The sequence below is a fragment of the Aplysia californica genome, unplaced genomic scaffold (assembly GCF_000002075.1).
Source record: "Aplysia californica isolate F4 #8 unplaced genomic scaffold, AplCal3.0 scaffold00439, whole genome shotgun sequence".
NCBI classification, from domain to species: Eukaryota; Metazoa; Mollusca; class Gastropoda; order Aplysiida; family Aplysiidae; genus Aplysia; species Aplysia californica.
Window position 1 is genome coordinate 161747 of NW_004797709.1, and position 16664 is coordinate 178410.

At 39.2% G+C, this 16664-nt stretch overlaps 1 protein-coding gene across 6 annotated transcripts in view; it reads right to left on the minus strand.

The window, feature by feature from the left end:
- Positions 1-333: 333 nt before the first annotated feature.
- LOC101860038 (transmembrane 6 superfamily member 1) overlaps positions 334-16664 on the minus strand; it is a 23489-nt gene continuing 7158 nt past the window's right edge. The window contains exons 1-8 of one of the 6 annotated variants that reach the window (XM_005104858.3): positions 15746-15803; positions 8615-8816; positions 8133-8215; positions 7701-7819; positions 2992-3078; positions 2463-2555; positions 1063-1182; positions 334-699 (exon numbers count right to left, since the gene is read on the minus strand). In XM_005104858.3, the coding sequence (XP_005104915.1) occupies positions 445-699; positions 1063-1182; positions 2463-2555; positions 2992-3078; positions 7701-7819; positions 8133-8215; positions 8615-8816; positions 15746-15752 (966 nt within the window). In that variant the 5' untranslated portion in view covers positions 15753-15803 and the 3' untranslated portion in view covers positions 334-444. The other 5 variants (XM_035971458.1, XM_005104859.3, XM_035971456.1 and 2 more) reach the window with 5 other exon arrangements.

A 16664-nucleotide genomic window follows, 5' to 3' on the forward strand; every position in this document is an offset into this window, starting at 1 on the left:
AGCAGCAGCAGCAGCAGCAGCAGCAGCAGCAGCAACAACAACAACAAAACAAAATAATTCTAGTAAGAGCTAGAACAAGTTGGCTTTATATGACGAAATCTTGGCGTCAACCAATGGTAAGTATATAGTATGGCGAAGGTCCCTTTTTAATGAAAGAAAACCCTGATAAAATCAAAATATTTATTTACCTGAAGGTAACAAAACTTCTACAGAAAAAAAAATCAAACAATGTTATAAAGGAAGAACCAATAAGTATTGGCAGCAACAGGACTGTTGCAACGAAAATGACCCCCACCCCTTAATAAAACAAACAAACAAAACAAACCCACCAACAACAGCAAAACAAAATGTATATACATGTTGTAGTATAAGAAGAGAATTACATTTTGAGTGTGCATCTTTGCAACCAACCAGTCATCAACAGAGCCACAAGCAATATGAGACCTATTTTAGCTTCCTCCCACTACGAGTCTCTTTGAATTTGTGCTCGTACTTTCTCACTGGGCTGGCAAAGTCAATGGTCTGTGTCCTTCCAAACTTCTCAGTATCGCGCTGCGTGAAGAAGGCAAACAGATGGGGCATGACGAACAAGATTCCGTTGACCGCCCAGAATATAATAGCTCCCTTTCCACCACTAGGAGGTCGCAGGCTCTTGGAAGTACGAGAGTTGAGAGCTCCGGCCAGGTAGGTGAATTGGGCCTGAAGGGAGGAGAAACAAGCTCTTTAATAAAATCATGGCACTGGTCCCACAGAGTCAGACCACTAACTATTATAATTAAACTACAGTATGACATCTGTCGATTCTAACCAACATCATATTACCTATGTACGTGTTATATTAAACCATGAGCCTTTTCAGAATATTTAAAAACAAAACTACCCCCCCCCCCAAAAAAAAAAAAAAATTAATTTAAAAATTAAAAAATTATAATAACAATAATTGAATTAAATTAAAAATAACGAATGGGCTCACTCTTGATCTAAGAAAAATAGTTGCTACAGGATACAGTAAAAGGAAGAGTAAACAACACAAAGCATGGCAGTGACCCTATCTATTCTCACCTGTCCCGCAGCTCCAGCATGTACAAGGGAGAAATCTCCCATCCAGTGCTGTCCAGGACTCCAGACACCGTACATAGCGAAAATGTAGTAGCACACATAGAGGTAATCGTACGTCAGCATCTGGGAACAGACAATACATGTATTATGATATTTAGAACTGGGGAAAAGATAGCAACAAATACTTAATGTTACATTTCACTAGGAAGATTAGGACAATAATATTACAATTACAGTAGCGTTGAAAGAAAGAAGCAAAACAAAAATAGTCACCAGCCTCGCACCCAAAAAAAAGAAGAAAAGAAAAGAAAATGAAAAAGAAAGAAAGAAAGTAAAAATTAAAAAAATTAAAAAATTTAAATAAACTGATAATCCACAAAAGTACTTTGATTACCTATCTTGTACTTGAACTCAAAATTGTGTTTTTAAAACAATCTATGATAAAATCTGTACATTTCATTGCCATGCAGCAAAAAAAACCAACAACCCCACCACGGAAGCTGCTCTGCTACTCAAAATGTTTATTAATGTTGACATTAGTATAATATTTTGTTTTGTTTTGGTAAGTGTTTTTACGGCGCTCGCAACTGCATAAGGTCATATGAGCGCGCGGGACACACCTAATGTTTTCAGTTGGTAGGAAATTTTGAATTTTGCCCCGGTGGCGGCCGAAGCCTACTCTTATCGATTTTAGACCACCAAGGGATCTTAAACGTGCGCAACTTGCACACGGGCTCTCCGAGATTTTTCGCCCTTGTCCGAGAAGGCTAGGTGTAGATCTTTCCTACCAGAAGATCAGGGGTGTGGCAGAAAGACAGCAGTAAGGAGGAGCAATAGAAAGGCTGCAGAAAGAGTCACGAGCCCAGAGGAGGGGGCAAAGGAGGTGAGGGGATGGAGGCAGAAAGTGGAAATGGAAGTACACAACAGAACATTGCTAGAGAGCAGGAAAGGAGGTGAAAGGAGACAATTTTAGAGAATAAAATTTTTCGGTCGCTACCCAGATTCGAACCCGGGACCTTTGAATGAGAGGCCAACACTTTAACCTCTAGGCCACGAGAGCCCCAGTATAATACTTTAACTATTCTGATATTGAAATAATATAGAAAGTACAAACATTCTTTGTTCTCTTTTTTTTCCTTCTTTCTCCCCCTTTCTATTTGAGCAGCTTTTAAAACTGGAAACCCGGCTTCTCCAAAAAAAATCTGGTGGTCCCGCGGATTTCAGTGTAAGTGGACTCAACTGTAGAGTTATAAAAGAATCATCATGTAACATACACTTTAGATTTATAATATATAAGTGTGACAATAGAAGAAAAAAAAAGACAACCACAACACAACAAAACAAAACAGAAATCTACACCAAAACAAAAGAGGTGAAACAAAAAAACCCAATAAAACAATAACCTGGAATTTAGGAGCTCCACTGGGATCACCGAGGTATGGTTCAACTAACTTCACGTACTGCTTGATGAAAGACACATTAGCACCATGAATAGCCTGACGAGCAAAAAGAAACAAGAAATTATATACACAGAGCTAGCAACAGACATTAAACCATAATATATCTCTGTGCACTATATCACGCACAATAATAAGTAGAAATCAGTATCTTTCATGTTTATAACAATAATAGGTCTATATTTTCTATTTTTTAAAAAGACCAATAATATTAGACATTCTTGTTTAACACCCCTCCTCAGTGGGTTAGCAAGAAGACAAATTCTTAGGCTTAAAATGAAATATTTCTTCTTGTTATTGTAATTGTTAAGAATTAGAAAACTACGCTGCTAACTGCTAGTAAGCCACGGCTAAGCACAATTCTACTGGTTATTTTACTATAGTAATACTTTTCAAAGGAAGTTTTCTGACTTAACTTCACACAAGAAGACACACTATACGCAAAGTAGAATCAACTAGAAGGAATTCTACTCACAAGAGCTCGCATCATTGCAATTTGCATAGCAACGAAGAAATAAAGGAAGAAAATCAAATCAACAGGTCTCTTCCACAGTGGAGGAAACTGAAAAAAAAAATGTATTTTAATAAATAAATGTTTTAAAATATAAAAATATTACGGAGTTCTAACATTATTTTCAAATATTATTTCAAAATTGTTCACTGCACACGTCAACAAAATTGAGCTAACAATAGCAAGACAAAAAAACAAAAAAAAAAAGAAACGAAAAGTATTTTTAACCCTTCAACATGAAAAACTCAAATAATATAATACTATGATATTTGGTAAAAACTATAAGACCGGTGTCTCTTTGTCTGCTTGTACACCTCTTCCAGGAAGAGCTCAGAGCAAAAATTATTTTTGAAATGAATATATATACTAGGGTTGTTCAAAAATTTTTGCCTCCTCTCCAATAACTTCTACTTCTAAACTATTCAAGATATTATCTTCAAGAAATTTGTACACAATTGACTTTCAAATGTATACTCTCAAACACAAAAAACCCCAAAGTTATGCTATGATGTCACACCTTTATGCTATTGCTGTTTACTTCATAGTCATAGAAGCTAGGGTGCATTGTCGCGAGAAAATGGCGTCCAGCAAACTTATGAATGTGTGCTTAAAGCAAAGAGCTATTATTGAGTTCCTTACCGCAGAGGGAGCTGCACCCATTCATATTCGTAGGCGAATGAAGCTTATCTATGGTGAAGCATATGTACATGTAAGTACTGTTCGAAGACGGGCAAAGGAGTTCGCTGAAACCACTCTCACCTAGCCCCAAAAAGTTCAAAGTTGTTTCATCAGCAAAGAAAGCGCTTATGACAGTGTTTTGGGACTGTGATGGTCTGATTCATAGGGAATTTTAGGAACAGGGTTCCACTATCAACTCTTAACGATATATTGAGACCCTGAGAAAACTTAAAGCACGGCGGTCACGAGTTCGGCCAAGAAAAAAAAATGCAATTTTGCTCCACGACAACGCCCGTCCACACACGAGTCGACAAAATCAAGATGCCACGAAAAGTCTTCGATTTCAAGAGACCTTACCGCACCCACCATGCAGCCCAGACCTTGCTCCATCTGACTTTTATCTTTTTCCTAAGTTGAAGGAGTACCTCAAAGTCAAAGGAAAACGTTATGCACACGACGATGAAGTTCAAGAAGATGTGCGTCACTGGTTCAGAGGAAAACCACATGAATTTTTCGCCGACGGCATGCGACAACTTATTCGACGTTGGCGGATCTACATCGACAAAGAAGGCGACTATGTTGAAAAGTAAAGGCACTGTCATGTAGCAGACATCCTAAGTGTTCATTTGGTGTATAACTTTTGTATGTAGCATCAGTAATAAAGAAATGATGAACTTGGAGGCAAATTTTTTTGAACGACCCTCGTAATAATATCCTGGTGTTCTGAGACATTCTAAGATTCTAAGAAAAGTGAAGTGAGCACAATCGGGGTGCCTTTTTTTGTCTTTGCCCACTTGACGGTCTACTTCGACAATCTGATCTACCGGAAGTCCTGGTTGGGCACGGTCTACCAGTGCTATGTCAATTGGACAAACTGTTAGAGTAAGGATTTTGGTGGGCTAGGGCTAGGTTTAGGGCAAGAGTTAGGGTAAGGATTTTTCGATTTTAAAGTACTGCCAATGACAGTCCCAATCCTGTATAATATATTATGTGTCAAGAGAAAATAGTATTTAGCAATTACAATTATAGGTTATAGTAGACTGTTGTCAGACTGGTCCGGTGGTAGTGCGTAGAACAGAAATATCACGCTAGACCTTCAAATGGACTGGAACCATCTTCCCGTTCGTCCACGACAAACAGTACAAAAGAGAGTTCGAATGAAATTACCTATTACTATTATTAAAGGAAACATACTTTTTGACAGGAAATTGTTCGAAGTCAAGAGCTTGTTATACCCAGTGCCCATTGGGGGAATCGCCAACCGAATTGCCCGATTCGCGGCCAAAAAACAAGAGCGTTTGTTTTTGAGACTGCGAGTCGGGCGATCGGTTTGTGCCACGATGGTCGCTTTGCGCCCTCAGTCTGGCTAGTCCCGCCTACCAAACCGAACCGAACTGGTCGTGCCAATGGGCACCCCGTGTTAGATCTTTGACCAGGCTTGGTCATGAAGGCAAAACAATTAGAACTTTACTCAAATTGAATGAAAAAAAAGTATCACTACTTTAACATTCCACTATTACTCGTAATTTTGATCAGCTTTCAATAAACTGAGAGGGCACAAAAGTGTAAACTTGCGCGTCACCTTGTTCGTCCCTACTTAACGTATTTTCATTGGGAGTTTAGAATTTCCCCTTTTAATTACAAGATCAAATCAAACGAACAAAAAATCAAAACAACAAACAAAAACAAACAATACAACCCCCCCTCCCCCCCCCCCCCCCCCCACACACACACACAGAGCGGATAGGATTAGATCTATTCATGATAAAAATGTAAAATAAAAACAGAAAAATTAAATGTATCCAAGTAATCTGTACGTCGTACCGTCAGGGAGGGTGTCACTAACTTAACTACCAGTAGTGGGTTCTAAGAACAGATCAACTTTCGCGTGTAACTTGTAAGTGTTGTTCCTGATATAATCTTCTCACATTAAAATTAGAAGAAAAGAAAAGATCCAGTGTGATAGCATTAACGTTTGAAAAACATGAAAATTTATTGAAAAAATTTTTAAGCAGATCCTTTGCGACTGACTCATCTGAAAGTTCAAATATTTCTTTTCTTTCTTTTTTTGTAAGTGTTTTACGACACTCGCAATTGCATGAGGTCATATGAGAGCGCAGCACACACTAAAGATTTTCTGTTTAATAGGAATTAATTTTGAATTTTGCCCGGGTGGCGACCGAAGCCTACCCTTATGGAATTTGCACACGAGACAGCCGAGATTTTTTCGTCCTTATTCGAGAAGGCTAGATCTAGGTGTAATAGCTTATTTACCCTAAGATCAAGGGTGCGGCTGAAAGACAACAGTAAGATCAAGCCAGGGAATATCAGTAGAAAGGCAGCACAAAGAGTCAGGAGCCCAGAGAGAGAGAGAGAGAGAGAGGGGGGGGGGGGGGGGCAGAAAGTAAGAAGTAAGGACGACGAAAGCAGTTGACGGAACATGGTTAGAGAGCAGGAAAGTTGGTGAAAGAAGATTTTTTTTCGGGGGGGGGGGGGGGGGGGAGCGAGCGATTTCCCGCCTCTGTCAGGTTTCGAACCTGAGACCAATTTAATGATAGGCGATAACCATACCTCTAGACCACGAGAGCCCTCGAAATCTTTCTAAAACACGAAGCTTCATTCTATGTCTCAAACGACATGATTACTGTTCTATACAGCCACACAGCTGTTGCCACTCTGCTTTTTAAAAAATGAACAATCAAAGTATAAAACAGAGTTCTTTTACTGTCTGAAAGTAAGTTTTTTTGCAAATTTAAATCGACCCCTCCTCCCAAATAAATTGTATAGACTAAACAAATAAACGTAAAAAACAGAATATTTTTGTTGTTGTTGTTGAAAAATGGATGACTTGAATACGTCATTAAGTCCAATCCAATACCCTTGGTATTTTGTTGATTATTGCAAAGCAAGCCCAGGGCTTTATTCAGCATCATGACTGCTCGTTAAATTTAGATGACAATAGCAAGAATTCAGACATCAGCGGCAAGCCTGTAGGCCTAAATATAACAAATTTCAACATTTTATCTATGTCTATTGCACTCTTGCAGTGAATGATGCCCTTTAGTTTCAAGTTGGTGGCTTAGTGATTAAGCTCTCAGACTCGCAACCGTAAGGTCGTGGGTTCGAATCCTACCAGGGCCCCGACGCTGTGCCCTTGGGAAAGGCACTTTACTCGAATTTTCCTCACTTCACCCAGGCAGTAATGGGTACCCAGCTACAGACAGTGAAAGATCTTGTCAGTTTATTAATGTTTGGGCGCTTAATCAGCTGCTTGCATTGTATGCTTCCCGGGAAGCTGGGAATGTTTCAGTTTCTGAGTGTTCTATGGTCTGCTGGAGTAATAATATAGTGTAAAGCACATAGAGCTTGCTGCCAAGCGCGGATATATGCGCTATAATGTTATTTATTATTATAAGTTGATCAGTTACGTTGCCACGCATATCCTACTGTTGTAGCTTACTTGCTGCTCTGACTCTCCTTACATCTTGAGTAATTTGCTACTTCGGGTACGCAGACCATGTAAATGTAGTTAGATAACTTGTTCTATGGGAGATTAAACATTAAACTATTTTTAAAAAAATTAAAACTGTACTTCAAAAGTACATTTTCTTGCAACAGTTTTGTTCGTGAAAACTGTGGGTTTTTAAAACTTATTTTGAGATATTGTGTTATATTACTGTATTCTTTGTCTTAACTTAAAACTAATCTTTCTACAATTATATATTCTTAATACAGGTGTCGCTTAATGCTTCTATCCACACAATGTAGATAATTTAGGAGGCGGACAATTATATTTCATCCAAATAAATAATATAAAGGCAAAAAAGACAGCGAACGAAACACGGAGAAACAACACTTCCTACGAGATAGTTACCACATAAGATCAAGGGCTTTCTTCACATGAAAAATGACATGACAGTGATTTACGTAGAATCTGAAATTAAATTTAAAAACAAAGAAAACAAAACAAAACCAAAAAAGTCTCAATTATTTACCTTGCTAAAAATGTGAGCCTGAGTAGCGCGATTATGAATCATATTAATGAGAGTCAAAAGGGGGACCACAACGTAAGAAGCGTCGATGAACAACGTCAACTCGACCTCATCTTTTCCTCCTGAAAAACAACATTGCAGCCATCCTCAGCTGTATTATATGAATGTAATAATCATTCACAGATAAGATGCATGTAATTTCATACATTCTATAATACATAAAAAGCTGTCTAAAATGAATCAATATGTTTTAATATGTAGATATAGAGTTAGCCATCATAAAAACATGCACATTTTTTGGTAACATTTATTCCAATACATTCTTGGAAGTTGGAATCAAAATTCACTTCAAAATCACAACATTTTCAGTAAATACATAAATCAGTATTTATCCACGCCTGGCAATAAAGACTACAGAAATGAATTTTTAAACACCTGTGAAATAACCAGGTAGCAGTACTGCATAGCTATTAAGAATAGATCCAGCCCAGTATAAGCCGACTTCTCTGTGAGTCTCCCTGAAAACAATAAACACAGGAGATCAATTAACTGCATGAATGAACACGAACAATGGCTTGGAAAAGTTGCGAAAAGTCATGTACTTTGAGAAAACATTTTGATACAAATCCTGAGGGTGGCTGTCTTTATTTCATAGTCTCAACAAACTCCTTTTTTCTTAGCGTTTATTCGCGCGTTCATATGACCTTATGCAGTTGCGAGCGATATAAAACTTTAAATAAACTAAACTAAAAAAGATATTCAAGCCTCTGAATTGAACCTCAGATCAGGGGTATCTACATTGATAATTTTCTTTATCTACATCTTGAGTTTTAAGTGAATTGAATTTACATTTAGGGCACTTTCATGTTTCAGTTTATGACGTATGTGGGCTATAAACAGCTCAAACAAAAACTGACCGGTAAGAGTACAGGGCAATGCACCCTATTCCGAGTAGAAAGTTGACAACTCCATCCCAGTACAGGTACGCAGCACCATAGGCCGTCTTAAAGACAGGCAAATACTCCAATGTAAATGGAGCCAACGCCTTAGGAATAAAGCCATCTAGTTCAAGAACGATTCCAAGGTTAAGCAGACCTGTCCAACTGAAGATACTGAAAACTGAAAGTGAGAGAAAACACAATGATGTGTAAATAATAATAATAATATACACCTAGATAATACCAATATCTTATGAACAAAACCGTTATCCCTGTAATAAATTTGCAAATAGGAAGAAATTAATCTGTTCATTTGTAACATTTATCTTAAATTAATAGAAACGCTGACAAGGCTGCTACTTTTCGATTGGCCCTTACTTTCATTTGTAACATTTATCTTAAATTAATAGAAACGCTGACAAGGCTGTTATTTTTCGATTGGCCCTTACTTCAACTCTTCACCTTTACCTATGATCCCGTGGCCTGACTGACCCTTAAGGCAACACGGCCAATTTTACATCCAGTTTCCTCCACCCTTCGCAGTTCTCCAACTGTGGTTCAAAACCATTCTCCTATGTTGTTGTTATGATAGACTGCGCTGGTTGCCTTGTCGTAAAGGCTTTCAATGGTTCTGATAATGTTGTCGTTGATGTTATACAGCCTCGCGGCTGCCCACAATGGCGCATACAAAACTCTGTGGAACGCCATTTTGATGTCCACGATGACGTGATACAGCTTTTGCTGGTGTTGCAAGGTACTCATCACAGGATATTCTAAGATTTTGAAAATTACTCAGTTGTGCTCCTTCCTGCCCTGAAACCTACCTATTTTTTCTTTGACGATCCCAACCAAAGCTTGTGCCTTCAGTCTATTCAGGAGGATTCTTAACAGGACTCTTCGTGAATGACTGATCAGGCCGATGATACAGTCGTTTTGGCATTGCTGTAGGTTGTTCCTCTTCTTTTTTGTTTGTTTTTGTAAAGTGTATTACGGCGCTCGCAACTGCATAAGGCCATATGAGCGCGCGGGACACACCTAATATTTTCAGTTGGTAGGAAATTTTGAATTTTGCCCAGGTGGCGGCCGAAGCCTACTCTGATCGATTTTAGACCACCAAGGGAACTTTAACGTGCGCAACTTGCACACGGGCCCTCCGAGATTTTTCGCCCTTGTCCGAGAAGGCTAGGTGTAGATCTTTCCTACCAGAATGTTCCTCTTCTTAAGAATGATGATCATGGATTGAGCCCAAGGTGTTTGCCACTCGCCTGTTTGTCAGATCCTGGTGAGTAAACCATCGATCTTGGCCTCTCCTACTGCCTGGACCAGCTCCAATGAAATATTGTCTACTCTTGCCCACTCTTGCCCACTTGCCTTTCTACAGTGATTTCACCACGGCTTCAAGCTCTTACTATAGGACAGGGTACAGGGTAGATGTCAGTCTGGCAAGTGGGGGGGGGGGGGACTTCTAGCACATTAGGATATCCTGTTGTTGTTATATGTGTATAATTCGAAGCAACTCTGTCTTCTTTTTTAGAATAATATCTTGTTCACCTGTGAAACATTTCTCTACTTTGACTTGGATGGTAATTGTTCCCCCTTGTTTCGAGCTTGTCAGTTCTTTTACAAGTTCTTTCTTGCATACAATGTATTATGTTTCTGCGGGGTTTCTTTGATAATATGGGCGGTGTTATTTAACCTAAGTCGTCTTCGCTTGCCTCGTCTTTTTAACTTGTTGACTGGCTTCTCTGTACTATAATGTTACTCCTTCAGCCTTTATTCTTTTGCTTCAGTTTTCTGTGTACCGCACAGCTTTAGTATGTTATTCGTAACTTAGAGCTTCATTGCTGGTTGGTGTTCCCCAAGGATGTCATTGGCGATTTCTGTCACAGCAGGCTTAAAGCAGACGATCAATGCGTATACATGTATTTTGGTATCTTGATGGTCAAAGACAAAGAGTGGAGCAAACTTTCCTCCTATCTTTGTCCGAAAAAATTCTACGATGTTGAGTCCTTGAGTTTCTCAAGAATGAAACGGATCCTTACGTTGTCCTGTTATTGTCATCCTTTAGAGGCGGAGTCTGAAAGTTATCATTTACGAGCTCATGATGACTCCCAATGTCGGCTCTTGGAAAACTCCTGGTCTGTTTGATGTTCATAATTGACTGGTAGCGTCGATCAACCAAACCGTACGTTCTTCATTTCATAATCATAATTCATGTTGCACTTCAATTGAGGTGGACTAATGGTTAGGCTACTGGACACGTAATCGTGAAATTGCGGGTTTGGGGGGTTCGAGCCTCAGCTCGATCCGACGTGGTGTCTTTGGGAGAGGCACTTTACACGAATTACCCAAATGGCTCGGCCCTTTAGGAGAGGGGCGTAAATATCGAAGGCCCTGCCTCTTAAATAACCTAACAGTGTTGATAGAGGCGTTGAACCTATACCATTTCACAATTTTCTTATAATGTAGATCATATCTATAGCGCCCACTACCGTGTGAACACAGCTCTAGGCGCTTTACATAAATGAATGTACGAACAATATTCACAAACGCGCGCGTACACACACACAAACACACACACACACACACACACACACACACACTTACTCACACACACATTACACACATGCATGCCACACACGCGCGCGCGCGCACACACACACACACACACACACACACACACACACACACACACACACACACACACAAACACACATACACACACACACAAACACACATACACACACACAAACACCTATTTGCTTATCACACACGCATGCTTTCACATCGTTACGAAATGAGCATTTTAAATACATAAAACAATAATATACACAATGCAATTCGGCGGTTAACAAAATACATAAATGGATACATAGTCATTCACATAACCTTGTACTTGTACTGAACACGAATCTACTGACATTAAAATGATTTTTATTAAATCTTGTGTCTTTAAAGACGTTAAAAATTTAGACTCAAATGTTGTATGTCTCAAGGGTTAGGGAAGAGAGTTCCAAACTGATGGAGCAAGGTGGGTAAACGAACTTTCAGTAATGTTTTACCTCCTTTTCTGGGAACCCCTAAAAGATATTGATCGACTGATCTTAATGATCTAGATGGAACATAAATATATGGATGAGATCATTAAGGTATGAGGGAAGTTTGTTATTGACACATCTATGACATAATATTTCAATTTTATGTGACATTCTAGCTGATACTGGGAGCAAGTGCAACGTTCTTAACATGGGAGTAATGTGATCCCTCTTCTTTTTCTTCAATACAAGCCTAGCAGCATGATTTTGAAAACGTTGTAACTTGTGAAGAGTGGTATATGGTAGGTTAGCCAGTAAAGCATTGCAATAATCGATTCGTGAAAACAGGAAAGATGACACGTGCGTTTACGATGAGCTTTCATTAAAATACATCTCGTATGCCCAATTCTACGCAATTCACGAAATAAAACGGTAAATAAATAATTGATATGATGTTCCATTGACAATTTTGAATCAAAATACACTCCCAGATGTTTTGCCTTATCAGTTTTTCATTTTCAGTACAAACATCATCTATGTTTATGAGGATATGGCTTTTCTTTGAATTACGTAAAAGAATTTCAGTTTTATTTTCATTAAGCTGGAGCTTATAATCAATAACCCAGTTCTTGACATCATCAACGCACAGACCCATGGTGGTAGGCAAGGTTTGAACATCTGATGGTGGAACAGATTTGCACGACTGTGTATCATCTAATCAAAGCTCTAAGCGGCAGTGTATATAACATATGCAAGATTGGACCCAATACTGAACTTTGAGACACTCCAAACTCTAGTTTTAAAATTTACGAAAGAGAGTCGTGTACAGCCACAGATTGTGTACGGCCAATCAGGTAGGACCTGAGCCCACCAAGAACCCTGCCAGACAGGCCAAACGTGTTGAATAATCGTTCAATAAGAATAATGTGATTTTTAAAAAAGGAAAGGTAGGAGAAAGGTCTGGAATTCTTGAGCTCCCCGGTGGACAGGTTTCATTTTTTTGAGAAAGGGAATAACTGAAGCATGTTTAAATAATGATGGTACTATTCCAAACTTGAGAGACTCGTTAATAATGGAAGTTATAAATCCAATGACACTATCAAGATGTGTGATGAGCAGTGGTGTTGGAAATGGATCAAGACTACATGTTTTACGGGGTGATGGCATTATGACTGATCTAACATCTTCTTGTGTTACACGTACAAATTCATTAAAAATTACCCCAGAGAAGTGTTTCTTACCAAACAATTGATTTGTTATACAAAATAAAGGTTTAGAGATGGTACATTCATTAATTTTTTCCGTCATAGTACACGAATTTTGCAGATGTTATAAACGATTTAACTTTGTTGTTACAGTGTCTATACTATATACATGGCCTCATGAATTACTAGCGTGGTTGATCTCCAACGTCTCTCAGCTCGTCTACGTTCTATTTTCGCTTGTTTTATTTCTAAAGTTGTTCATGGGCAGAAGATCGATCAGCCACTGTTCTTAATTTGACTAGCGTAATATGTTGGTTCAGTGGTTGACACATATTGGTGATGAAAGTGTCTACCTTCACGGAGGTTGAACCCTGTATGGATGTCATTAGCTGGCGAATGTTCCCTCCAAACTCTTCTTTGTCAATGTCCGTTTTTCAGGTTGATATTTTGTGGTGTCTCAGTTTGGGCTTCCCTATACAAGTTATTTCAAACGACACCACGTAATGATCAGAAATGCATTTGTTCTTTACTTGAATGTCACCGATTGTATTGACATTGTCCGTAATCACCCAATCGAATGTGTGAGTTTTGTTATGTGAGTGGGGACATCCATGACTTGATAGAAACCACGAGTCTCCAGAATAGATTTTTATAGATTTAACATTACTGTCTAAGGTGCCTGCAAAATATAAATCAAAGTCCCCTAAAATTATAAGCTATGCCTTCTGGGTGGCATGCAGGTCTAGTAAATCCTGGAATTCAGCAATGAAATCTGTAATTTTCAGTTTGTTTTTCCTGCTGGGAGGTGGTCGATAGAAACAGACAAATTATATGATGGGACATCCTTCGAGGAAGGACTTCGGTATTGAGTGACCACCTCAACAAACACGATAAAGAAGAGACCTAACCCGAACCCTAACCCAATTCCTAACTCTACCCCTACCATTACCCCTACCGCTACCCCTACCCCAACCATATTCCTATCCCTAACTCTCTATTCTACTCTTTTTCTTAGTGTGGTTGCTCGTTATGGAATTCTTTCCTTCTTCGATATCATGTAGACTCATCTTACAACATTCGAACGTTTTAAAGTTTAAAGAAAAAAAAAGATTTTTTGACGAGTCAGTCACGGTGACTTTTGTGTCAATGGCAATAAAGATCTCGGGAGTAATGATGCTTCGAGGTAAATTGGAACAAGCACACCTATTCCCAGTGACACCAATGATTGGTCTTTGTTTTCTCCTACCTCCTCGTTTCCACCTCTTGTCTTTGTTACCTTTGCTGGCTAAGTCTATAGATCTTTGAACGCCAAGCTGAGACAAGTAAACAGCCGTTTCATGTGAAATGTCATGTGTCTTTTTGTTTATAAACAATAAGGGGGCTCTCGAGGCCAAAGGTGAAGGTGTTCACCTCTCATTCAATAGGTCCTGGGTTCAAATCCGGATAGCAACGGAAAACTTTCTTCGCTAAAATTTTCTCCTTTCACACCCTTTCCTACTCTCTAACAATGTCCTGTCGTCTGCTTTCGTCTCCCCTTTCTGCCTCCACTCCCTCACCTCCTTTGTTCCCTCCTCTGGACTCCTGACCCTTTCTGTAACCTTTCTACTACTACTTCTTGGCTCCTTACTGCTGTCTTTCAGCCACACCCCTGATCTTAGGTAGGTAAGATCGATCACCTAGCCTTCTTGGACAAGGGCGAAAAATCTTGGAGGTCCCGTGTGCAAGTTGCGCACGTTAAAAACCCCTTTGTGGTCCAAAATAGATGAGTAGTCTTCGGCCGTGCCAACCAGGCAAAATACAAAATTTCCTACCAACTAAAAATGTTTAGTGCAGTTGTGAGCGCCGTAAAATACTTACTATCCACCCCCCCCCCCCCAAAAAAAAAAAAAAACAACAACAAAAAAAACCCCCAAACAAAACAACAACAAAACAACAACAGCAAAAATACAACAACAAAAACAACCAGCCAACAAACAAACCAAAAGAAAGAAAAAAACTACCCCAAACAAACAATAACTGGTCTCTAGGCTAGTTTAGCAATACCCTTGTAGATCCCGCGCGGTGAAAATCAACACACACGGACTCACAACTTGACAGTGTTCACTTTCCACTATTCAGAACAATGTTGTTAAAGCTATTAACATCATAAACGGGGTCGAGTTGGGTGGTAGACACAGCTCTCCACACAATACCTTATGTTGAGGTTGAAAATGGCCAAAGCCAAGGATAGAACTTTCATGTCGAAATGTATGCTGTTATATATATATAGTATAGCAAATACATGTAGATGGTAATTTGCGATCAAGCACAACAGAAATAACGCAAAAGGCACAAAGGTTTCTTATTTATCCTGTACGCCAACTTAAAAAGCCACAATTATCCACAAGATACAACAAAGACACAAAAATTACAGAACATGTAAAACGCAGCCTGTCAGGCGCGAAATACCATAACGAATGTCAACTGGTTTCACAGTTAAACTTGATTTATATTAGTATTAATATATGTAGGCCTATAATCTTTATAAAATATATTTCAAATTACAGAGTAATCATCTCTTTTTCATAGTTTTGATAATAAGTTGAATGTGGAGCGAGGACATTTGTGTGATTTTTAAGGACACTCAAACTTTAGAAGTCAGTACATTTAATAATTTAATTTAAGCGGCCATATTTCTAATTTTACCCCTCACTCCCGGCAACCCTACTTCCTTCAATCGCTAATATCTCAACTTCTTTTTTTAAAGATGAATATTTTTTGTCACTAAAAGCAAGATAAATGAACAAGCTTCAATATGATACCAATAACTTTTTATGTGCTCAAAAATTGACGAGCGCCCGATTCCACCGAGCCGTGACACAATAACTTACCGTACATCAATGGGTCGACATTCCTAAAAACCTCTTCGGAACAACAAGCACGTCAAGAGAGGGACAGCAATGAGCGAAACGTACCTGGCCATCAAGAAGCCCTTGGAGCCAATCAAACTGAATTTCACCAATCCATATATAGGGTCGAATAGTACGCCAGTTGAAATGAAAGCAAGCCTGAAACAACGAGTAAACCCATGTCGTAACCGCTAGTTCTCGATCACTGGCAGGTACACATACAGAAATAAACGATAAACAAACTGTTGTTCCCTGCCAGTTTTGAATCCCCTCTTGAAACCTGCAGTGTCACCGTTTTACTAATGTTTGTTCCAAGTCGACTTGAATCTCGGCCGATGTACGGGGGTCGGGGCTCTGGCAATTTTTGGGGTGGATATCGATGTCTTGGACCCAGTCAAAGATCCTACACTGCAAGATATTTCACTACTAAAAAAAGCGAGAATCTGAGCAAACTTGGAAGTGTGGAAAATACATGGTAGGCCTACATATTATATTCCGGGTAACATTGCTACTGCACTATCCTCCCATTTTCATGCAACAAGAACTTTATGGTAGAATTTATTTATTTTACTTTAGATAAAGGTACGTGTTAAGAAGGGAAGACCAAAGACGACATGGAGGCGAGCGGTACGAGCGGAAATTGAAAAAGCGGGGACATCATGGAAACAGATAGAAAAGGATGCTCAGGATAGGCTTCGCTGGAGTAATGCTGTTGATGGCCTATGCTCCACTGGGAGTTTTTAAAAAAGGGCAAGAGAGAAGAGAGAAAGGTACGTGTACAATATAGTAACAAGTGAAGCAGTTGTAGGGTTAGTAAAATTATTCATAACGCATGTGCCCTCACCCTTAGAACGACGGGGGCTCGCGTCATATTATTTTGCTACATCAGGGGGCGGGGGAG